A 24,813-nucleotide genomic window follows, 5' to 3' on the forward strand; every position below is an offset into this window, starting at 1 on the left:
GATTGTAGTTATGTGTTACAAGTAACAACTAGGCAAGAAACACATTTTCTACATTTTTTCAGTTTAATATATACTTCCCCATGCTCTTTGAAAGACAGCTAGTTCAATCCAGACCTTGTTCCTTACACAATACACAGAAAGATGTGTAAATGTGCACCGGCAGAGCATACTGTGATCAGGACTCAAAACATTTCTTCTCATGTAATGTCATGTTTGTGCTTTAGTTTTGTCTGTACAGATTATTTCCAATGATATCACCAAGTCAATTCAGAAATATTTTCAGATTGTGATTGTGGATGTGAAAAAAGTAACATTATTTAAGTAGTTTTCTAGGGAACTACTTATTTACTCTTACTTAAGTAATTTCTTTTATTAATACTTTTATTTGTACTTGAGTAAATTACCACTACAGTAACAGTACTTTTACTTAATAGCGATTTTTAATCAAGGCAAGTAATGTGTGAAATACACTCTTAAAAAAAGGCCATGCTTTTAACGGTTTTAACAACAAATCATTAGACAGTAAACTAGCAAGAATTAAACTAATTGATATCGTCACTTAGTATGGGATAGTTTTTCCTCTGATTTCTTTGAATGTTGGCATCTGGTGGGAAAACCTTCTGACAGCCTTTTACAGAAAAAAAGGAGTCAATATTTTTCCACCAGTGATGGCTTCATACATTGCCATGGTAGTTTGTATTGAATGTGAGACAAAATATTCTGAACTGGATTTAAATCTGGACTTTAACCAGGCTAAAATTGTTAGTAAAAGCAATTAGTATTTTGGGTTTGGCCCCTTCTTTTGCACGAGTGTATAGTCTTACAAGCAGCATGGTGGTGCAGTGGGTAGTGCTGTCACCTCACAGCAAGAAGGGCCTGGGTTCGATTCTTGGCCGGATGACCAGGATCCTTTCTGTGAGGAGTTTGCATGTTCTCTTTGTGCTTGTGTTTTTCCTCCCACTGTCCAAAGACATGCAGTCAAGCCAATTGATTGTGTCTGTCCTGTGAAGGACTGGTGACCTGTCCAGGGTGTTTGCCTTTTGCCCAATGACTGCTGGGATAGGCTCCAGCACCCCCTGTGACCCAGAAAGGTGTGTGTATATTCTTATTCACATGTTTTCTCTATCAAAAAGGTAGTTCTGGGCAACAAGTATAATTATTCTATAAGATAGAAATGAACTAAAAATTACAGACTTTATTTTTTCCGTTCTAAGAAATTGTTGGGAGTTCTCTGAAGGCCTAGAAGGCCCAAAAGGTTCACCACTGTATGTCATTAAAAATATGATTTGTGATGATTTACAACTCCATTTGGATTTTTTTTATAGGATCTGGGAAACAACTAATGATACAGTACATCTAAGCTACCTTTAAATGCTGGATAAACATGGGTGCATGGCAGGCAGCATTTTATGCAAAAAGTTAATTCGGGCATGACGTGGTGCCTTTCTTGTGCCGAACACGGCTGGAGTAGGAAGTATGAGCTACATTGCAGACACAGATGTGACAGTCCTGCCTTCTGTCCTGATTTCTCATTTATTGTAAAAGATTAATTTATGAGAGAATTCACTATTGCATTTCATAATTCACTGCAAATGTGTTCCATTTTAGCATACAACATTCCCTACAGAGATTTACATATTTTTATGGGGGGGGGGTGCTTTGAGGATGACGCAGGCATAGATCTGTTATAAATGTGTTTGATCTCTATCGAAATTCTGTTCCAAAAGGTTCTGTCCTGCTGCACAAGGTATTGTATTAAACCACTGTGGATCAGTATAAATGTTTCAATTCATTAGTATTACAGAGATGGTCATTTGCTATTATTTTGTATTGTATGTTACAAATTCTCTTAATCATTGCTATATGGATTTACATTTTGATTTAATTGTGTGATAAACTGTTTGAAGGGTCTATAACTATCCTTTCCTACATTTTATTTAAGATTAGTCTCCTGACATGAATTCCATGATGCCCATTGAGAATACTACATTCGTTCGCCCCCCCGCATTTTACATCAGTGGATTGAACAACATGTCCCATGCAAAGTATTACTATGTATTTCTGTGTTTTGTGTACGCTGTGACTGTTCTGGGAAATTCTTTTATAATAGGCACTATATACCTGGCACGCACTCTGCACACAGCAAAGTATATAGCTGTGTTTAACTTGGCCTTCACTGATCTCTGTGGAAGCTCTGCTATAATTCCGAAGTATGCAAACATGTTTCTGAGTGAGAACCAGTACATACCTTATGAAGACTGTCTGGCAAGCATGTTTTTTGTTTTTGTTTTTATGACCATGCAGTCCTTTACTCTGCTTGCTTTGTGCTTTGACAGAGTAATTGCTATATGTTTTCCTCTGAGGTATCATGCTATTGTCACCAAAAACACAATGACTCTGATCATAGGTGTTATGTGGCTTGTCTCTGTTTTTCTTGTTTCTGTCCGTATAGCTCTGATTACCAGACTGTCCATTTGCGGATCTACCACAGTTAACAGTTATTTCTGTGATCATGGCCCCGTCTACAGACTAGCTTGTAATGATAATTCTCCTAACCACATGATGTCCTATGTCAATATTTCTGTTGTGTTTTGCTTTCCATTGCTACTAATAGCTCTCTCATATGTTTGTATTGGTGTTGCTTTGAGTAAGATCTCACTGGGTGCTGATCGAATCAAAGCTATGAAAACCTGCACTTCCCATCTCTTATTAGTGGCCATGTATTATCTACCAATCATTAGCATTTATATTACTGCTCATACAACAGACATAAATCCAAATACTAGAATAATCAACTCAGTCCTAACACAAACAATACCACCCATGTTAAACCCCATCATATATACTCTGAAGACAGAGGAGGTATTGCAGTCTATTAAAGTACTCTATAAACGAGTCAAGGTAAACTTTGCAATGGAAAACAATGTGAAAATCATTACAAAGAATTAAAATGGTATAGTAACAGTAGTTTTACTTACAGGCATGAAACAGAGTATTGTTCCTTTTTTTTTCTCATAAATGACTAAAATTCCTGCCATCCTCCTTCAATATAATGATTTTTAAAAAATTTTAAATTTTTTTTAAACTATGAAAATAAGCCCATGATTGTAGTTTAATGTACTGCAAGTTAATGATTTTGCATAAAATTAGAATGTTTATTTAGTTAGCATTAAGGTATGAATTTAAATAAATAATTACTAAATAAATGTCTATACATTGCTTAAATATTTATAAAAGTGTTCCATAAGGGTTTTGAACCTGTACGGTTGCTCTTCAGTTTTATAGTTACATAGCCATTATTTTCATCAATTCAAACATAAGAAATATAGGCATTGCAGCAGCAGCTGCCAAGGCAGGAAACACACATTTAGAAAAAAATTTAATTTGAAAATTAAATTTTTTCTTCAGTTTAACATATACTTCCCCATGCTTTTTAAAGACACCTGTTATTATTAAGAAAAAAGAAAATTGTAATATAGCCATTGTTTTACCCTGTCATTTTTTTTATTTCTCAAAGAAAGGTTATTTTGTTTTTGTATGCCAATGACTACCAGTCTCATTGGTAATCCTAAAAGAGGTTGGCAGTGTAGGGAGTGTGGACATTGTGTGGTAGATTAGACAACAGCTATGGCTGCAGCAGGGTACAGCATAGTTTGCTTCAGAAATTCACTTAATAAATTTGCTTTATAAACAGCATTTGGTTACCCAATTACCACCAATTACCGTCAGTTAAATTAATCAGGTAATTTCTGCAAACATGTCTATAGGATTTTTAATGGTGTGTTAACTCCTAGCCAATGATGGTGTATATTCACATATAATCTCAGCTATCTGCCTTAATCACAGAAATGTATTGCTTGTGAAAACATTAAAGTAACATATTCTTTATTTTGAATGTTGCACTTTGGATATTGACTGCTTCATTAAAGAATTTTCCTCTTTCTCTTTATAAAAAAAGTTTGATGTGGTATGTAAACACTGTTAAAGTTTCAAAATGTAGCATATAGGTCCCAGTCCATACAGTCCATATATGAAAGCTGCACAAATAGGCTGCTTCGATTTCAGCTTTTTTGTAATGTCATGAAAACTAATGCATTTACATATGTCCACATTCATCCCACAGCATGTAAGCCTGTTCATGCTGAGGTTATAAGGAGTGTTTCAGCCCAGGCTGATTTTTTAATAAGGTACAATACAGGCCAGCCAGTCAGAGACAATTTACATATAGCCGTTCTAAAGAGACAATAACAAAAGTAGTCTATTTAATTCAAATTGATAAAGAGAATTAGTCAAAATAGTCATGTAAAAATTAATTACGACTTTTCAGTTAATTAAACCACGCAAACATAATGTATAATGTGTACCTCAGGGCAACAGATAAAACATGAGAAAAAATAATATGGGTACAATATGGGTACTATTCGGATATTGTCACCTAAGAATTATTAGTTTCTATCTGTGTTAAGCACACTTGAGATATTGAGGATCAAACATTTCACTTTCAAGATAGCAAAACTCAAATATAGTATAGTTCTGAGGTTGTCAGATTACTGAATACAATCATGAACCCAGCATCCACCTGGATCTGGACCCTTTCTAACATTCATTATAGAGTGATTATACACCCCTTAAACATCACTGCATATAAATCACTGCTAAGAGACCTCAGTCATTCTGTACAGTTAACAGTTGACAATGTTTGTAATAGTTCCTTCGCTCATATCGCTGTTGTCGAAAGAAAACCTTGTACCTCCAAAATGGTATCTTTACAGGAAAAGGAAAAAACCTACTAGCTCTGTCCTCTGTTTCCTTGGCAACATTTCCACAATTTTGGCACCAACATAAATCAGTACAACACAGTCTTGCAGACATACAGGAACATCTTTCTGGCTCACATTTGCTTTGCTTGCAACTGCAGTGAACTACCTGCCTTTCAGGGGCAGGATTTTTAGTCATCCAGGTCAGTGTTAACTCTCCAGCCCCAATGGGTGAAGAGGGACACATTTTACTTTTCAGAGAGTGTCTCATTATTGCTGCTTGGTAGTTTGCCCTTTTGCAGTGTTGGAACAGGGCATCAATTGTCAGAGGCATGGATAGTTCTGGCAAAGCTGGCGTTGCCATGCAGAATGCTTTGTATCTGGCATTGTTCACATTTTCAGCAGATGTCTGGCCACAGAGGTGACACAGAGGATTCAAAGAAGTGCCGAACACACACACTGGTGCCAAGAGCTGATGACACCTTAGCTATGTCAATGATCCTTGTCCTGTTGCTAACTCCAGTAAAAAAAATACAACTTGGTAAATCTCTCTGCAGACTTACAGCAGTCACTGCCACATCAGTTCCCAAGGAGTATGACAGCCTTTTGATGACTGCAGTTTGATGTTTCTGTGGAGCATGTTGTGCATGTAAAAACACCCTAGTGTCACATTCCTCATGATCACGTCAGATCTTCAACAGCACTGAGAGTTTGTAAATGCTCCATTACACTCATTCAGTGACACAGTTCTCCATGAGCTATGTACAAGGTTAGGTCCTTGCCCACAGTGGTAAGATCAGCATCTCACCACGCAACATAGAGAAATTCTCACAGTGCCTCTTTATTACATTGGACAGAAACTTTTTCCATCGTTTTCGTGTCTTCTGATCTCGTCCATAAATTTGCACCAGTTGTCTACAACCATCAGCTCTACGTGACCATTCTAAATTTTTAATACTCCTTTCTGGAAACTGGTCAATTACAAATATATCTGTGTACACTTCAGAGCCTGACCATGTTCTGCAGTATGGTCTTGGCAAGCTCTCCAAAGGTACTTGGTATGGACAGAATGCCTTGAATGACTGTCATGCCAACAAAGAGAATAGCTCCATTTGCTGGAACTTTGTCAACTAAGCAGTCTCCACCTTTGGTCTCCAGTTAATTAAGATGATCTGATTTGTTTGTCTATTCAAGTGAACCATCAAAATTGGCTAAAGGATACAAAACAGTTCCTCAGACCTATCTTTGTACTTTAACCTATGTTGACTGATCATAATAACAGCCTTTGGTACATAAACCTTTTGACAGCATTTTCTCCCTTTTCCAGCACTGCAAGCGAATTCTTCTTAATTTCTTCAGTGACAACTTTTCCATAGCTAAGAAACACAATGCCATCTTGGTGTGTGTCAAGAGAGTTCAGCATGGAATCTAGGGTGGATATGATTCTGGTCATAGCCTTTTCATCAGCATGAATTCATGTGCTGTCAAGGTTTTTTCATTTCCGTGTTTCAGGAGATTTACCTGCCATTTACTCACATTGTCTTGCTATGGCAGCCTTTTCATGTTGCAACAATATCCAGTGATACACTGCTGCTTGATTCTGTGTCACCTCTGCCCAACCACCCTTTGTCTTGTGGCAAGAAGAATGTTTGATGAGCAAATTGACCATTTCCAGCCAGTATGAAGGTAAATACCTAGCATAATTTACACAATTATAAGCAAAAAAACAAGCAAGCACGCTGTTGACAGGTGAAGCTGCCAGTTTGACTCTGGTGTTGCTCTCACAAACAAAAGGAGCATCTGCACTATGTCAAGGTATGAACTCCAGAAGGCAAATATTGGGTTTTCTGCACTTCTCCTTTTCACAAAGCCTTCGTATGTGAGAACACGTTTCACATTTGCATACCAAACATCCATTGTTCTGACTGGAAATGCACATTTGATCTCTGCCCTCTATGCTGTAGACTGGGGTTCAGTCCTCCATCTGGGTAAGCACTCTACACTATACCAATAAGAGTCCTTAGGCAAGGCTCGTAACACTACCTTCGCCTACCTGTGTAAAAAAAAATGATCAAAATTGTAAGTCGCTCTGGATAAGGGTATCTGCCAAATGCCATAAATGTAAATCTCTCTCCTCGGGGGGCAAAGAGTTTAAATCTTTTCTTTTCTTTTCTTTTTTTTTAAATACCCACCTGGGCTAAGTACCATACTGGTCACAACTTTGTAGAGCGGTGACCGGTATGGTACTTAGCCCAGGTGGGTATTTAAAAAAAAGAAAAGAAAAGAAAAGAAAGAAAAGAAAGAAAAGAGGGCTGGAAAAACAAAAGAGAGAAATTGGCCCAAAACTATTTAAAAGATAAAAAGAAGGCTTGAACAAGAAATGGCTCCAAGCCACACAAAAAGTGTTTGCTCCACAAAGAGCAAACAGGTGAAACATAAAGTTGACCTTCCACTCATAATCACAGAGAAAGTGTTTTTTGTTTTCTGATTATCTTTTATTTCACTTTTTTATCTCAGCCTTTGTTTGAGCATGCTGCTTTTAGCGTCCCCTGTGTGTGCCGTTTCCCGCCATCTTTTATTTCCCATTCGTTGAGGTGTTTTTCCCATTTTCACCTGTCCTCCACAGTGGTGCAGTTGTAACTCCTCAGACCACCAATCTGCACAGTGGTGGTTCAAGCCTGGCTCTGAGCCACATCAACTCCAACGTGCGTAATCACCCAATTCACACTCCATCACCTCACTAAACTCGTTTAAGACCCTTTCTCACAGGTTTTCCTCTCTGCACTTGGGTCCTCCTCCCTGCCGTCAAGAATTAACCCATCTGTAGCTCATCCGTTTCTCTGCATACTTTTACCCTGTTCTTCAGTGGTCAGGACCCCCATGGACCCTCACAGAGCAGGTACTATTTGGGGGGGTGGATCATTCTCAGCACTGGATCAGACAGCAGTGCTGCTGGAGTGTGTTTTTGCCAGTGTGTCTTTTGTCTTGTGTATTTATTGTATATTCTGCACTTGTTTCACACTGGTGTGTATCTGCACTTTATGTGGTCCTGTGTAATGTGCTGCTGTTGTGTGTTGCACCCTGGGGCCTGAAGAATGACATTTGATTCCAATGTATACATCTTATGTTGAGAAACAACAATAAAGACCACTTGACTTGACTTGACATAGATCATCATTGTTAGGTTGGGTAAGATTCATCCGATTTCTTTCACTTGTAAATGTATTTCACTTGTAAATCATTACAGAACAATGCAGTAAATTGTAAATAGTTTAAGTGACGATAATGTTTATTATGTAATTTTATAAGAGCTCAAAATGACCTCCTCCAGCTGTGCGGATAACATCAACGCCATAGTCAAATTCATCCCATACTCGATTGAGCATGTCGGGTGTCACTGTACTCATGGTTCTATCAACGCGATTTCAGAGATCGTCCAGTGTTGTGGAACCAATGATGAACGCTGTAAGCTGATTGAGGTTCACGGCCAATGAAAATCACGTTGCACAGTTATGACGTGTTCACTCTCATTGAAATGGAGAAAGCAAAATGCTTTCTGCTCAGCATCTCCTTGCAGACTAAAGGTGACAGTCAGAAACTCTATGACCCCCTCTTTCAATTGGTATGTGATTGGTTCCTTGGCACCTCACGGTTGTAAAAATATGGCGTTTTGAAATCGGATGAATCTTTTTGAATCACCCTGTACTTTGGGAACAACAAAAATTATTAAATGATAAACAATAGGGGTGCGGGAAAAAATCGATTCTTAGATGCATTGCGATGCCGACGTGAATGATTCTGAATCGATTCACAAATGTCAAAAATCGATTTTCTAAATATTTAATTTATAACGTAATGTTGATGGAACGCAAAAGGCGGAACTTGGAAGTGCAGAAGTGCAGCGTCCGGACAGTCTGTGGCGGCACATAACAAAAACACAACGGGATGAGTGAGAAATCCGACCGGCTCCCTCTGCATTAAAAGCCAGGTTAGGTCAGGAGTCACAACACAAATGTTAATAAGAGCCATTTTGTCCTTTCAACAAAAATCAAACCACCTTGGGAGCCACAACATTTAATGTCCAGTATGTCTCAGTGTGTGATAATGTCCTAGTATAGACTAAACAATATAAACGAAAATGGAGACTTACTTTGCTCTGCTTTAAGCTTCAGCTATAGCCGCTTTCCTCCCATCTCTGCCAGAAAACTTTTCCTCAAAAGTAGAACAGTTTCTTGTAAAATGTCTCTCAACGTTCGACTGTTTTATGAGGCTGAAGTCGCTTCTTATTCTCCAGCTTCTTGTTTGAATTTTCCCGTTCCACCTTAAATTCTGACTGAGGCACCAAATGTAAATGCGGCACCATTTAAGGTGGAATGGGGAAATCCGGAAGAGAAACGACTTCATCTTTGCGACTTCTAGTGTTTGACAGTCTCTCGTTGCAGATTTAACGTACCAGGAAACCAACTGCGCTGCTTATAAATGCAAATAAATCCGTTCGTCTCCAAATGTTCGCCTTAAATCTGTGCCTTTTCGTTCGCTATTAGCCAGGCGAGACATCGTTGCTAGGTGACAGACAGGACGGCTATAATGTGCTGCGTGGTCATCCATTACCACTGGATCTTATTTCACCATAACTGCGCATTTTATCACAGATGAGTGGCAGCAGCATCTCCAAACAGCAGTGAATGAGAGCCTTCCAGTTCACTTGCCACATCACTTCCATTTAATTTAATAATAAAATATATTGGAAGTAAATTAATTATGGATCATTACAAATACTTAAATAGAAATCCTGTAAAGCAAAAAAAGATGCATCAAGATGCGTTGATAATCATTTTATAATCGCATCGCAGCCCTCTGAATCGTGAGGTGCCTAGAGATTCCCACCCCTAATAAACAATATACTATAATTGGTGATTAAAATTAACACCTATAACAAATAAACAATAAAACTGTATAATTTCTGGTTGGGAATCTGGTTACCACTTTTAAAGTAGCCATTTGGAATTTTTATGTTGTTAGTAATTAAATTACTGAACAAACTTTATTATTTCTTCATTCGTGATGTATAGCTTTCTAATTTACGTTAGAAGCATCTACAGCTGTTCATTATTCTGGACACATCTATTTTTTTTAATCTCTTTATTTTTTATCTATACATTATATAAAAATATGTGCAGGGCCTGGGTTGAACCTACATTTCCAGCCTGAATAATGGTCCAAATCTGGCACTGCTGGGCCTTTATGCCTCCAAACACTGCTAGAGTGGGAAGCATATGATACAGTGCAGACACAGGCATCATAATTCTGCATTCTGTCTTGATTTATTATTTCAATTTAATTCATCTGAGAAAATATTATAACATTATTGCAAATCATTTTGATTTCACTGTTTTTGTGATGTCATAAAAAGCAATTGATGTTGAAAAACAGCATAAAACCTAACAGTGCTTTTGATTGATTTTTGTTTTTCAATCAAAAAGGTAGTTTATGACAACAAACATGATGATTTTTTGAGATAAAAATGAGCTAAAAATTACACTTTAATTTTTACTTATGATAAATCATTGGCCATTCTCTGAAGGCCTAGAAGGTTCTAAAGTTTTAAAACTGTATCTGTCACTAAAAATGTGACTAGTGATAACATATAGCCTATAGAATATAATATCCTGGATGATTGCATACTGTTATACTCACAATCTCATGATGTTTGATTTTTGTTAATATTACAGGGCTCATTTTGAAACGGTAAATATCACACTACATATGATTTATGATAACATTTGATTGAACCCTTCTCGAAATGATTGATGTGATATACAAATAGTAAATTTGACTGCTCGCCTTTCTTCTGCCAAACACTGTTGGAGTTGGAAGTATAAGTTACATTGCAAACACAGCTGTAATAATCCTGCACTTTGTCCTAATTCATTATTTATTGTACAAATTTTATTCATCAGAGAATCAAATATTGAATTTTTTCACTGCAAATGTACTCCAGTTCACTATACAACCTTGTCTATAGAGATTTGTGTTTTTTTGGAGGTGTGCTTTTGAGGATGACGTAAACGTAGACCAGTTATAAATGTGTTTGATCTCTCTTGAAATTCTGTTCCAAAACATTTTGTCCTGCTGCAAAAGGTACTGTATCAAACCATCGTAGGTCAGTTTTTAATATCCTCTTCCTTGTTTCACTTGTGTTGTAAGTTTGCTTAATCATTTTATTTGCATTGAAGTTCTGATGGTTTGTAGTCTGGTTACCTGTTTGAGGAGTCTAACTATTATTTCTTATATTTTATTTAACACCAGTCTCCTTACATGACTACCATGGCATCCCTCGAGAATACCACATTCATTCGCCCATCCGCATTTTACATCAGTGGACTGTCCAACATGCCGCATGCAAAATATTACTATATGTTTTTGTGTTTTGTGTACGCTGTGACTGTTTTAGGGAATTCTTTTATAATGGGCACTATATACCTGGCACGCACTCTGCATACAGCTAAGTATATAGCTGTCTTCAACTTGGCCTTGTCTGATGTGTTTGGAAGCTCTGCTAGTATTCCGAAGTATGCAGACATGTTTCTGCGTGAGAACCAGTACATACCTTATGAAGACTGTCTGGCAAGCATGTTTTTTGTTTTTGTTTTTATGACCATGCAGTCATATACTCTGCTTGCTTTGGCCTTTGACAGAGTAATTGCTATATGTTTTCCTCTGAGGTATCATGCTATTGTCACTAAAACCACAATGACACTGATCATTGGTGTTATTTGGCTTGTCTCTGTATCTATCGTTACCGCTCGTGTAGCTCTGACTACCAGACTGTCCTTCTGTAGATCTACCACAGTTAACAGCTATTTCTGTGATCATGGTCCAATGTTTAGACTAGCTTGTAATGATAATTCTCCTAATTACATGATGGCCTATGTCAATGTTGCTATTGTGCTTTGCCTTCCATTGATGCTAATAGCTTTCTCATATGTTTGTATTGGTGTTGCTCTGTGTAAGATCTCACATGGTGCTGAGCGAATCAAGGCTATGAAAACCTGCACTTCCCACCTCATATTAGTGGCCATGTTTTATCTACCAATCACTAGTGTTTACATTACTGCTCTTACAACATACCTACATCCAAATACTAGAATAATCAACTCAGTCCTAACACAAACAATTCCGCCTATGTTAAACCCCATCATATATACTCTGAAGACAGAGGAGGTACTGCAGTCTATTAAAGTACTCTATAAACGAATGAAAGTGAACTTTGCACTGGAAGATCCTGTGAAAAGCATTGTGAAGAATTAAAATGATATAATAACTTTAGTTTGGTTTACTCGCATAAATCAGAGAATCGTTCACTGTTTTTAAAAAGAATGAAATTCCTCACTTCAGGCTTCCATTACAACTACTTTATTATTTATGTTCCGATAGGCCCATGGTTGTAGTTCAATATACTCCAAGTTAACGACTTTATATAAAGTTAGAAAATCTTTTGGTTAATAAATGTCTATAAAATGATTAAATATTTATAAAAATGTTTCTAAAAAATTTTTTGAGCCTGCATAGCTGTTCTTAATGTTTACAGTTATGTAGACATTTTCATCAGTACAAACAAATGAAACATAAACATAGCAGGGACAGTTGCCATGGCAAGAAACACACATAAAAAAACAGCAGAAAAATCTACAAAAAATAAAGAACTTAATTTAGCCCTTGTTTGGCGTGTTTCACTCTGTCATTTACTCTTCTGAAAAGAAAAGGTAATGTCCCAGGTTTGTTATTGTATACCAGTGACCACCACTCTTATTGGTAATCTTAAAGGAGGTTGGCAGGATAGGAAATGTGGACATTGTGTAACAGAAGAGAGATCAGCAACGGCTGCAGCAAAGCACATAATATTTTGCTTTATAAATAGGTTTTGGTTACACGGTTACCATCTGTAAGATAACGCTAATTTCTGCAAACATGTCTCTGGGCTGTTTAAGGGTGTCTTAGCCCCAAGCCAATGATGGTTTACATTCACATTTAATCTCAGCTGTCTACCTTGATTACAGAAATTTGATGCTTATAACATACATTGTAATAGCACTTTCTTTACTTTGAAGGTTGCAGTTTGGATGTTGACTCCTTCATTAAAGAATTTCCCTCACTTTTTTAAATAAAAGAATTGAAATGGTATGTAAACATCCTTAAAGTTTTAAAATGTAGCATTCAGTCCCCAGTTCATACAGTCTACATATGGAAGAAATGCTACACAAATTCACAAAGTTTTCTGTGATATCTGGAAAACCAGTGTGTTTACTTATGTCCAGAATCAGAATCAGAATCAAGCTTTATTGGCCAGGTATGCTTACACATACAAGGAATTTATTTTTTTGCTTACAGGAGTTCACAGTGCACAGTATCAGACAAACATTTACATGTAGGATTAAAATAAAATAAAATAAAATAAAATGAAATAAAACATGCATTCCTACCACCACTCACTCATACACACACACATACCCACACAGTCAAACCTGTAAATCTTACATTGTGCAAAGTGTGTGTGTTAAGTTAAAGTGCTGAGTGCAGCAGCAGTTAAAGGGTGTATAGTGACAAAGAAAGGGATAAGTGAGGTAACAGATAAGTGGGGTAATAAGGCAGGTAAGTAAGATGCTAGAAGAAACAATGGTTTAATATGGTAGTTTTAGAGGATGGAATGTTAAGTGTGATATACCAATATATTTAGAAGTGCAAATTAGAAGCTGGAATATTGTTGATCTCTTGATGATGGAGCTGATGTTGGTGTCCCACTTCAGGTCCCTGGTAATTGTCGTGCCCAGGAACTTGCAGGACTCTACAGCCATGACAGTTCTGTCCAGGATGGTGAATGCTGGCAGGGTTGGAGGGCTCCTCCTGAAGTCCACTGTCATCTCCACTGTTTTTGCTGTATTCAGCACCAGGTTGTTGTGGCTACTTCAAAGGACCATCAACCATCTGTCTGTAAGCAGACTTGTCACCGTCTGAGAACAATGACTGTAGTGGCATTTGCAAACTTCAAGATTTTGACTGAGGGGTCTGACGAGGTACAGTCATTAGTGTACAGTGAGAAGAGCAAATGGGAGAGAACACAACCCTGTGTTCCCTGTGCACCCATACTGATGATCTGGGGTTTTGAGGTGAACTTTCCCAACCTCACCTGCTGCTCTCTGCTAGTGAGGAAGTTGGTGATCCACTTGCAGGTGGGGGCTGGCACGCTGAGTTGTAGCAGTTTGTTGTGTAGCTGTCCTGAGATGATTGTATTAGAGGCTGAACTGAAGCCCAAGAACAGAATTCTTGCATAAGTTCTTGGGTGTTCAAGCTGTTGGAGAAAAAGATTGAGTTCCATGTTCACTTTGTCATCCACCAACCTTTTTACCCGGTATGCAAACTGCAGGGGGTCTAGCAGAGGATCTGTGATGTTCTTCAGATGAGTGAGCGAGCTGGGCTTTTCAAACCTGCAGTAAAGTTAAGCTCATCAGCCAGCCGACAATCACTCATTGTCTAGGGGGGTGTCCTTTTTTAGCTGGTGATGTTCTGCAGGCACTTCCAGATGGTTGATGGCTCATTTGTGGACATCATGCTACTCACCTTGTTTGAGTAGCTTTTCTTGGCAGCTCTGACTTCTTTACTGAGTGTGTTTCTTGCCTGATTGTACAGAGCCCGATCCCCACTTCTATACGCTGCCTTTTTAAACCGGCGCATCTGTTTCAGTTTGGCATTAAACCAGGGCTTGTCATTGTCATATTTAATGTGAGTCCTGGTGGGAACACAAGTGTCTTCACAAAAGCTGATATAGGTTGTCACAGTATCTGTATATTCATCCAGGCTGCAGGTAGCATCCTCAAACACACTCCAATCTGTTAATTCCATGCAGTCCTGAAGACTTTCTTTAGCCTCGGTGGTCAACTTCTTTACAAAGCTGACTGCAGGTTTGGCAAGCTTGAGCTTCTGGTTATAGATTGGATGGAGGTGGATTAGTGAGTGATCTAACAAGCCTAGAGCAGCATATGAAACAGAGCGATAGGCCCCCTTTAACACAGTGTAGCAGTGATCTAAAGTATTACTTTCTCTGGTGGGTCGGGTAACATGCTGTCTGTATTTAGGCAGTTTGCTGGTGAGTTGTACTCTATCTAAGTCCCCTAACATGATAAAAACAAAGTCTGTGTGTTTGAGCTCCATGCTGGTGATCTGATCTGGGTTGGAAAATAGACTCCGGCGAGAACAACAGAGGAGAATTCCTACGGAGAGTAAAAAGGTTTACAGTTTATAAAAAGCGCTTCCAGGTTAGGACTGCATGTTTTCGTTACCACTATCAAGCCCTAGCCAGATGTCCTGCTGCATGTCCAGTGGTGGCCCTTTGCCGCTGGCTGTATGGCATCGGTTTTGGCCAGTCCTTGGATCATTTCCATCACCTGTTCTGCCCACGCTGACAGTAGTGACACATATGACTAGTCCACTGCTCCACAGGTGCTGCAGATAGGGCTGCCCACCACTCTGGGCAAGTGTGCTCACTGCCCCCTAGTGTGTGTGCATTCACTATTGTGTATGTGATGTTTCACTGAAAGGACGGGTTAAATGCGGAGGTGAAATTTTTCCGTTGTGGGACGAATAAGGGTCACTTAATCTTAATGGCTCCTCTGCCCTTCTTTGGCGTTTAAAAAAAGTTCAGATCAAAGGAGCATGGGCCAGTAACATTATCCAAAACACCTCTGGAGCACCCCAACTAATGCATCATAATCAACTTTCTCGCTAGAGTCAAGCAGTATCAGGCAAGCTAATGCATCATCATTTGAACAGAGTGTCAGCAAAGGGCTTTCTGTTCATCAGACCACTCAAATGATTTGGCCTCCAGTTCAAATTATACCTGGTTTTAACAGAATATTTAGGAGTCTTAGCATCATTGTTTACATCTGTTTGGACATTATGGAAGTCTGGAATGGTACGCAATGGTGATTAAACTTTGGGATGGCTGGTGCCTCCAAACCTTCGCACCATGCTGGCTCTTCCTTCACCACCACTGCTTTCTCATGGCTCTCCTTCGGAGCTGTGGCGCTCCTGATTATGCAAACTCCTGATGTTCCTTTTCTTTTTTATGTAAACAGAGTGCTCCATCTGTTCTCTGAGCTATGTAGCTTAGCTTAGCTGCTGGATATTGCTGCCGAATATTCTGAATCTCTCCTGTTGAGGCGGGGCCTTTTTTCTTTTGACAACTGTAGCATTTGCCACTATTAAAAATACATAGTTTACTGCACCAATTGTGCTTTATTAAAGGTTGTAGTTGACCATAGTCATGCTGTACAAAAAGAGAGCTTGGCTAACACTTTCTAAGCCTAAGCTCAAAATTCACATCTGGATTTTGTAGGTATTGCAATCTATTAAAGTACTTTAGAAACATAAAAGTGAACTATGCAATGGAATATCCTGTGAAACATTGTGACAAATTAAATTGATATAATAACTTTAGTTTGGTTACTGACATAAACAGCGAATTTGTCACTCATTTTTTTCATGGAATAAATGACTGAAATTTCTCCAATCAGGCTTCCTTTATAATGAATTTTTATTGTTATTAATTGTGGCCCATGAATGTAGCTGTGTACTGCAATTAAATTATTCTGTATAAAGTTAGAACATTTATTTGGTTAGCATTCAGGTATATTTGAATAAAGAGTTTATATATATATATATATATATATATATATATATATATATATAATGTTTTGAACCTGCATGGTTGCTTTTTAGGTTTACAGTTATGTAGTCATTATTTTCATCAGTATGTGCAGATGAAATATAAACATGGGGTGTGGTTGCCAAAGCAAGAAACACACATACCAAAAACACTATATCTTTTCAGTTTAATATATACTTAATAACTTTAATATATACTGTTAAAAAAAGAGATGGCCAAATTGGTTAACTCCTTTGATGGTGAAAGTATGAATGAGGTATTTTTTCAACTAAATTTATGTCATGAACTTAAGGCCTAGCTCTAATAATAAAGATGTCACTGGTTGGAAAACGAATGAAAAAGAGCCAGTCAGTTCCTGGTTAAGCCATAAGTTGGATAAGCCCCCTTAGTTATGGCTAAACCTATTTTTTGTGTGTTATTTAAGCCAAATGCAACAAACCATTAATGAGACTTTATCCAATTTTAGCAGTGATTTAAAATATGTTCTTGAAATGGTAATTTGGCCGTGAGTTTTGACAGTTTAAGTCTCTCGTCATTTAAAGTGATGGGAACCTGGTCCTGTATGGCTGGAAACAATTGCCCAGTGGTTTTGCCAAGATGGCCACTGAGTTGACACGATGCTTTGATGCGTCCATGTCCACACTGACCATAGTAAAATGTATCAGCATGTGAAATTGCAGCTTCTATGTTTTAAGAAAATCATGATGCTGCGCCAATCAAAAGAAGTGGAATTAAACAGTAATAGGCTATATATACGTTGTGCAAATGTAAATGTGCACTATCAGAGCTGTGATCAGTTTCAGGACTCAAACTTTTTTTTCTCCTGTAACGTCATGCTTGTGCTTTAGTTTTGTTTGTACATATTATTTAAGCAGTTGAAAAACACTGTCATGTTAATCTGTGTTTAATGTGGGACCAAATCTGGAATCTAGACTAGACCAAAACCGTTTTTTTTTTTGCATTGTATACTTTTATTCATGGGATTGTATGCCCTTTTTTTCCTTGATCAAAAAGTTATCATGTGTGATGATTCTACGAGATAAATTTGACTAAGATTTTTTATTTTTGAGAAATTAAAAATTATCTGAAAAAAAAAAAAAATTACCACCGTATTTATTACTAAAATTGTGATTATTAAATGACAAAAAAAAAAACTATAAAATGTGAGGCTGTAAGAAATTCTGGATGATTGTTTAAACTCACAAATTCATGATGTAACCATCTGATTTTCATGACATTCCAAGTTTTTCTTTAAAATTCTATATATCACATTTTAAATGATATATGATAACTTACGATTAACAATAAATCAGATTTTATCATATACCGCATCACCACCTGTGTAAGGACGATGGCTACAGTTGTCTATTCTCATTAGATATAAAACCTTGATTTAAAACAGACATTTAAAATTTCTTTATGGGAAAAGGTAAACAAGTAAACATACATCTACAATGCCTTTAAATGTTGATAACACTGGCATGCAGCATTTGATGCAGTCATCATACATGACTGTGTGCCTTAGGAAGCATGAGTTACACTGCAGGCACAGCAGTGATAATCCTGCATTTTGTCCTGATTTAACTTTTCTCGTATTTCATTCATCAGAGAATCCATTATTGCATTTTATAATTCACAGTAAATGTATTCTAGTTTAGCATAACCTTGTCTACAGAGATTTGTGTTTTTTGGAGGTGTGCTTTTGAGCATGACGTAAATGTAGGTCTGTTATAAATGTGTTTGATCTCTCCTGAAATTCTGTTCCAAAAGATTTTGTCCTGCTGCAGAAGGTAATGTATCAAACCACTGTGGATCAGTTTTTAACATCCTGTACTCTGGTTTCATATGTTTTTTACAGATCGTCATTTGCTAGTGATTTATTCTCTTTGGTACAAATTCTTTAAATCATTGCTATTTGCATTAATATTTTGATGATTTGTAGTCAAGATTCTATAACTATTTTTTTTTTCTGACGTTTGGTTTAAGACTCGTCTCCTGCCATGACATCCGTGGCATCCCTTGAAAATACTACATTCATTCGTCCCCCTACATTTTACATCAGTGGATTGTACAACGTGCCGCATACAAAATATTACTATATGTTTTTGTGCTTTGTGTACGCTGTGACTATTTTAGGGAATTCTTTTATAATGGGTACTATATACCTGGCACGCACTCTGCACACAGCAAAGTATATAGCTGTCTTCAACTTGGCCTTGTCTGATCTGGGTGGAAGCTCTGCTATTATTCCTAAGTATGCAGACATGTTTCTGAGTGAGAACCAGTACATACCTTATGAGGACTGTCTGACAAGCATGTTCTTTGTTTTTCTTTTTATGACCATGCAGTCCTTTACTCTGCTTTCTTTGGCCTTTGACAGAGTAATTGCTATATGTTTTCCTCTGAGGTATCATGCTATTGTCACCAAAACCACAATGAGTCTGATCATTGGTGTTTTGTGGCTTATCTCTGTATTTCTTGTTACCATCCGTTTGGTTCTGATTGGCAGACTGTCCTTCTGTAGATCTACCATAGTTTACAGTTATTTCTGTGATTATTTCCCCATCTTCACACTAGCTTGTAATGATAATTCTCCTAATTACGCCTTGGCTTATGTCAACGTTTCTGTTCTGCTTTGCATTCCATTGATGCTAATAGGTTTTTCATATGTTTGTATTGGTGTTGCTCTGTGTAAGATCTCACAAGGTGCTGAACGAATCAAAGCTATGAAAACCTGCACATCTCATCTCATATTAGTGGCCATGTTTTATCTACCAATCATTAGCGTTTATATTAGTGCTCATACAACATACATACATCCAAACACTAGAATAATCAACTCCGTTCTAACACAAATAATTCCACCCATGTTAAACCCCATCATATATACTCTGAAGACAGAGGAGGTATTGCAGTCTATTAAAATACTCTACAAACGAATGAAGGTGAACTTTGCAATGGAAGATCCTGTGAAAAACATTGTGAAGAATTAAAGTCATATAATAACTTTAGTTTGGCGTACTGGCATAAAGTGGAGCATAGTTCACTATTCATTGAGTTTAAAGACTCAAATCCTTCCCTTCAGGATTCTATTAAAATTATTCTTGCTGTATGATTGTAGTTGAATGTACTGCAACTTAATGATTTCACATAAATTTAGAAAATTTATTTGGTTACTATTTAGATACATGTATGAATAACAAATTTTTGAAAATAATATTGATACACTACTTAAATATTTAAAGAAATGTTCCAAAAAGTGCTTTGACCCTGCATGGTTGTTCTTGAGTTTTACATTTATGTAGCTATTATTTTCATTAACACAAACAGCTGAAACATAAACATATCAGGGGCAGTTGCCAAGGCAAAAAACATGCATAAAAAAGTGAAAAAAGAACTCCTGACAAATCTACACTTTTTAGTTTAATACATACTTCCCCATGCTCTTTGAAAGACAACTTAAAAAGAAGTAAAAATGAAGAAAAAACATAATTCAGCTGTGTTAGCACCAAGACAATCATGGTATATATTCACAAATAATTTCAGATGATTACTTTAATCACAGAAATACTTATAACAATCGTTCAAAAAATATTCTTTACTTTGAGTGTTGTGGTTTGAATGTTGTCTCTTTCATTAAATTATTTAGATTTTTAAAGAGAAGAGTTGCTGTTGTATTTAAACACTGTGAAGTTTTATTAAAATATTGTAAAGTTGCAAAATGTAGCATTCACTATATCGTCCATACAGTCCATATATAAAAACATTTGTGTGATTTCATGATAAGTAATGCATTTACATATGTTCAATTATTTATCTACAGCAGGAAAGCCTAAACTTTTCACACTGAACATATAAGGAGCATTTCATTCATTTGGTATTCGAAAGTCCAAGATGGTGGCCACCCTGGGTATTGGAAAATATGGTGCTTTAAACTTTTGGAATTACTTTTCTGAAACAATTTTGCATGATGTACATCAGAAACACTAATGAATATGCCTACAAATGCCAAACCTGCTTGATAGCAGAAAACAGAGTTTGTCCATAATAAATGATGGATTGCTGGAGGCACTGTTTGACCTCTGGCTGCACTGCAAGCCAGGCCTCCAGACCACAGCAGTGTCTGACACTGGCCCAGAGAGAAAGCTCCATAAACTGTATGCCAGGAAGGGGGAAGCACGGTAAGCACTAGACATTCAAGCTAGGCTAAAAGCTATCTCTAGCAGCCTGTTTCTACTGTGTCTTCAACACGCCACCCCAATAGCAGCACTGTCTGGTAAGGCTAACGGTATTTGTATACGTATTTAAACTAAAACCAAATGGTGCAGTGTGTGTTGTGCTGGTAGAAATGGATCAGACGCAGCAGTGCTGTGCAGTTTTTAAACACTGTGTCCACCCACTGTCCACTCTATTAGACACTCCACTTGTTGGCCCTTCTCGTAGATGCAAGGTCAGAGACAATAGCTCATTTGTTGCTGCACAGTTTGTGTCAGTTATTCTCTAGTACTTCATCAGTGGTCACAGGGTGCTGCCCACAGGATGCTGTTGGCTGGATATTTTTGGTTGGTGGACTATTCTCAGTCCAACAGTGACTCTGAGGTGTTTAAAAACTCCAGCAGGACTGCTGTGTCTGATCCACTCAGACCAGCGTAACACACACTAATATGCCATGATCACGTTAGTGTCTCTGCCCTGCTGAGAATGATCCACCACCCAAATTATTCCTACTCTGTGTGGGTCTTGAACACTGTTGACAGGGTAAAGGTGGAAAAACAATTATTGCAAAGAAACAGATGGACTACAGTCTGTAACTGTAGAAATACAAAGTATACCTTCATAGTAAGTGGAGCTGATAAAATGGACAATAAGTGTAGAAGCGAGGTAGATGTACCTAATAAACTGCTCAGCGAGTGTACATTCATTTAATATAAGTGTGTGTGGCCTGGGTGGACCCACATTCCTGGCCTGAATAATGGTCTTAGTCTGACACTGCTGGGCACCTACCTGCTTCCGAACACTGCTGGAGTAGGAAGCATGTGTTACATTGCAGACAGCCATCATAACCTGGCTTTCAGGTCTGATTTATTATTTATTATACCAATTAAATTCATGAAAGAATCTGATATTGCATTATTGCAAACCATTTTGATTTCACTGTTTTTGTAATGTCATGAAAACCAATGCTTTTACATACACTATATGGACAAAAGAATTGGGACATGCCTCTTAATTAATGAATTCAGGTGTTTCATTCAGTCCCATTGCCACAGGTGTGTAAAATCAAGCACCTAGCCATGCAGTCTGCCTTTGCAAACGTGTGAAAAACTGCATCATGCATAAAAATCACCAACGCCCTGCTGACTCCATCAATGCAGAGTTCCAAACCTCCTCTGCCATTAACCTCAGCACAAAAACTGTGCACCGGGAGCTTAATAGTATAGGTTTCCATTGTCGATCAGCTGCACACAAGCCTTACATTACCAAGCACAATGCCAAGCGTCAGATGGAGTGGTGCAAAGCACACTGCCACTGGGCTCTGGAGCAGTGTAAACATATTCTGTGGGTTGAGTCTGGGTGTGGCAAATGCCAGGAGAACCTGTCTGACTGCATTGTGCCAACTGTAAAGTTTGGTGGAGGAGGGATAATGCTATGGCATTGTTTTTCAGGGGTTGGCCTAGACCCTTTAAATCCAGTGAAGGAAAAATTTTAATGCTTCAGCATATCAAGACATTTTGGAGAGTAGTATGCTTCCAACTTTGTGGGAACAGTTTGGGGAAGGCCGTTTTCTGTTCCAGCATGACTGTGCCCCAGTGCACAAAGCAAGGTCCATAAAGGCATGGTTGGTTATGTTTGGTCTAGAAGAACTTGACTGGGCTGCACAAAGCCCAGACCTCAACCCCATCAAACACTTTTGGAATAAACTAGAATGGAGATTGCGATTCAGGCCCTCTCGTCCAACATCAGTGTCTGACCTCACAAATGCTCTTCTGGATAAATGAGAAAAATTCTGGAAAAATTCCCACAGACACACTCCTAAATCTTGTAGAAAGCTTCCCAGAAGAGTGGAAGCTGTTATAGCTGCGAAGGCGGGAACAACTGTATATGTCACGCTACATTTGTGATAATCTTTAATCTAAACCCTGACAAAATGATTAATGTGACATTTGACCTTTAGGTCATGAATCAGATTTTGTCAGAAACCACATCACCTTTTATGTCCTTCAGGATGAAGTCTACAGGGGCCTTGTGACATTACAAAATACTAAAAAGATCACAAATAACAAAAATAGTCTCTCTCCATTTAGGTCTTTTTCTCCTAGAGGATTACGGTAGATGGAAAACAACTGAAGATATAATCTAGGCTGCCTTTAAATGTTGGATAAACAGGGGTGCCTGACAGGCAGCATTTTATGCAAACAGTCAGGACATGACTGGGTTGGGACATGACTGGGTGCCTTTGTTCTACCACTGCGTAGGAATGGTTAGGAGTTACATTGCAGAGACAGCTGTAATAATCTTGCATTCTATCCTGATTTATCATTTATTGTAAACTTAATTAATGAGAGAATCAATTATTGCATTTTTTTATTCACCACAAATATATTTCTGTTTAGCCAGTTATAGACATTTGTGCTCTACAGAGATTGGTGTTTTTTTGGAGGTATGCTTTTGAGGGTGATGTAAACATGACGTAGGCCAGTTATAGTTTAGTTATAAATGTGTTTGATCTCCTTTGAAATTCTACTCCAAAAAGTTTTGTGCTACTGCAGAAGGTACTGTATCAAATCACTGTAAATCAGTTTTTAACATCCTGTACTCTTGTTACTCAACTCATGTGTTGAATAGTTTTACACAGTTTTTGTCTAATGATTTATGTATGATTTATGATTTGTATGTTAACAATGCTATTAATATTTTTTTATTTGCTTTAACATTTTAATGGTTTGTAGTGTGATGGACTGTTTGAAGGGTCTGTAACCACTCTTTCTTTTATTTTATTTAAGACCAGTCTCCTGACATGAATTCTGTGGTGTCCTTTGAGAATGCTACATTCATTCGTCCCTCCACGTTTTATATCAGTGGATTGTACAACATGCCGCATACAAAATATTACTATATGTTTTTGTGCTTTGTGTACGCTGTGACTGTTTTAGGGAATACATTTATAATGGGTACTATATACCTGGCACGTACTCTGCACACAGCTAAGTATATAGCTGTCTTCAATTTGGCCTTGTCTGATCTGTTTGGAAGCTCTGCTCTTATTCCGAAGTATGCAGACATGTTTCTGCTTGAGAACCAGTACATATCTTTTGAAGACTGTCTGACAAGCATGTTCTTTATTTTGCTTTTTATGACAATGCAGTCATATACTCTGCTTGCTCTGTCATTTGACAGAGTAATTGCTATATGTTTTCCTCTGAGGTATCATGCTATTGTCACCAAAACCACAATGACTCTGATCATTGGTGTTATGTGGCTTGTCTCTGTGTCTATAGTTACTGTCCGTGTAGCTCTGATTACCAGATTGTCCTTCTGCAAATCTACCACAGTTTACAGCTATTTCTGTGATCATGGCCCCATCTACAGACTAGCCTGTAATGATAGTAATTTTAATTACATAATAGCTTATGTCAATGTTGCTGCTGTGCTTTGCCTTCCATTAACAATAATAGCTATCTCATATGTTTGTATTGGTTTTGCACTGCTGAAGATCTCACATGGTGCTGATCGAATCAAAGCTATGAAAACCTGCACTTCCCACCTCATATTAGTGGCCATGTTTTATCTACCAATCATTAGTGTTTATATCACTTCTCTTACAACATACATACATCCAAATACTAGAATAATCAACTCCGTTCTAACACAAACAATTCCGCCTATGTTAAACCCCATCATATATACTCTGAAGACAGAGGAGGTATTGCAGTCTATGAAAGTACTTTACAAACGAGTGAAAGTGAACTTTGCAATGGAAGAGGCGGTGAAAAGCCTTGCGAAAAATTAAAACAATATATTAACTGTAGCTTGGCTTATTAGCATTCAGCACAGAATCATTCATTAAAATAGGTCCATGATTGTAGTTTAACGTGCTCCAAGTTAACAATTTTGTGAAAAGGTAAAAAATAGATTTGTTTAGCGTTCAGTTATATATGTAAATGAAGACTTTTTGAATAAATGTCTATACATTGCTTATATATTCATGAAAATGTCCCAAAAAGGTGTTTTGAACCTGCAGGGTTTTTCTTGATGTTTACAGTTATGTAGCCATTTTTTATCAACACAAACAAATTACACATAAACATAGTATTTTCCATAGCAAAAAACACA

The 24,813-nt window shown here is 37.6% G+C and overlaps 4 protein-coding genes across 4 annotated transcripts; all 4 read left to right on the top strand.

Annotated features, from left to right (window-relative positions):
- Positions 1–1,956: 1,956 nt before the first annotated feature.
- LOC118800827 (olfactory receptor 1-like) lies at positions 1,957–2,949 on the top strand. Its single transcript, XM_036560969.1, has one exon. The coding sequence runs from the start codon at positions 1,957–1,959 to the stop codon at positions 2,947–2,949; it is 993 nt and encodes a 330-aa protein (XP_036416862.1).
- Positions 2,950–11,075: 8,126 nt separating this feature from the next.
- On the top strand, positions 11,076–12,068 carry LOC118800880 (olfactory receptor 1496-like). Its single transcript, XM_036561043.1, has one exon. The coding sequence runs from the start codon at positions 11,076–11,078 to the stop codon at positions 12,066–12,068; it is 993 nt and encodes a 330-aa protein (XP_036416936.1).
- Positions 12,069–18,479: 6,411 nt separating this feature from the next.
- Positions 18,480–19,472, top strand: LOC118800828 (olfactory receptor 1496-like). Its single transcript, XM_036560971.1, has one exon. The coding sequence runs from the start codon at positions 18,480–18,482 to the stop codon at positions 19,470–19,472; it is 993 nt and encodes a 330-aa protein (XP_036416864.1).
- Positions 19,473–23,497: 4,025 nt separating this feature from the next.
- Positions 23,498–24,605, top strand: LOC118800874 (olfactory receptor 1F1-like). Its single transcript, XM_036561036.1, has one exon. The coding sequence runs from the start codon at positions 23,498–23,500 to the stop codon at positions 24,488–24,490; it is 993 nt and encodes a 330-aa protein (XP_036416929.1). The 3' UTR covers positions 24,491–24,605.
- The last annotated feature ends 208 nt before the right edge of the window (positions 24,606–24,813 follow it).

The sequence above is a fragment of the Colossoma macropomum genome, unplaced genomic scaffold (genome assembly GCF_904425465.1).
Source record: "Colossoma macropomum unplaced genomic scaffold, Colossoma_macropomum, whole genome shotgun sequence".
In the NCBI taxonomy this organism is placed as follows: Eukaryota; Metazoa; Chordata; class Actinopteri; order Characiformes; family Serrasalmidae; genus Colossoma; species Colossoma macropomum.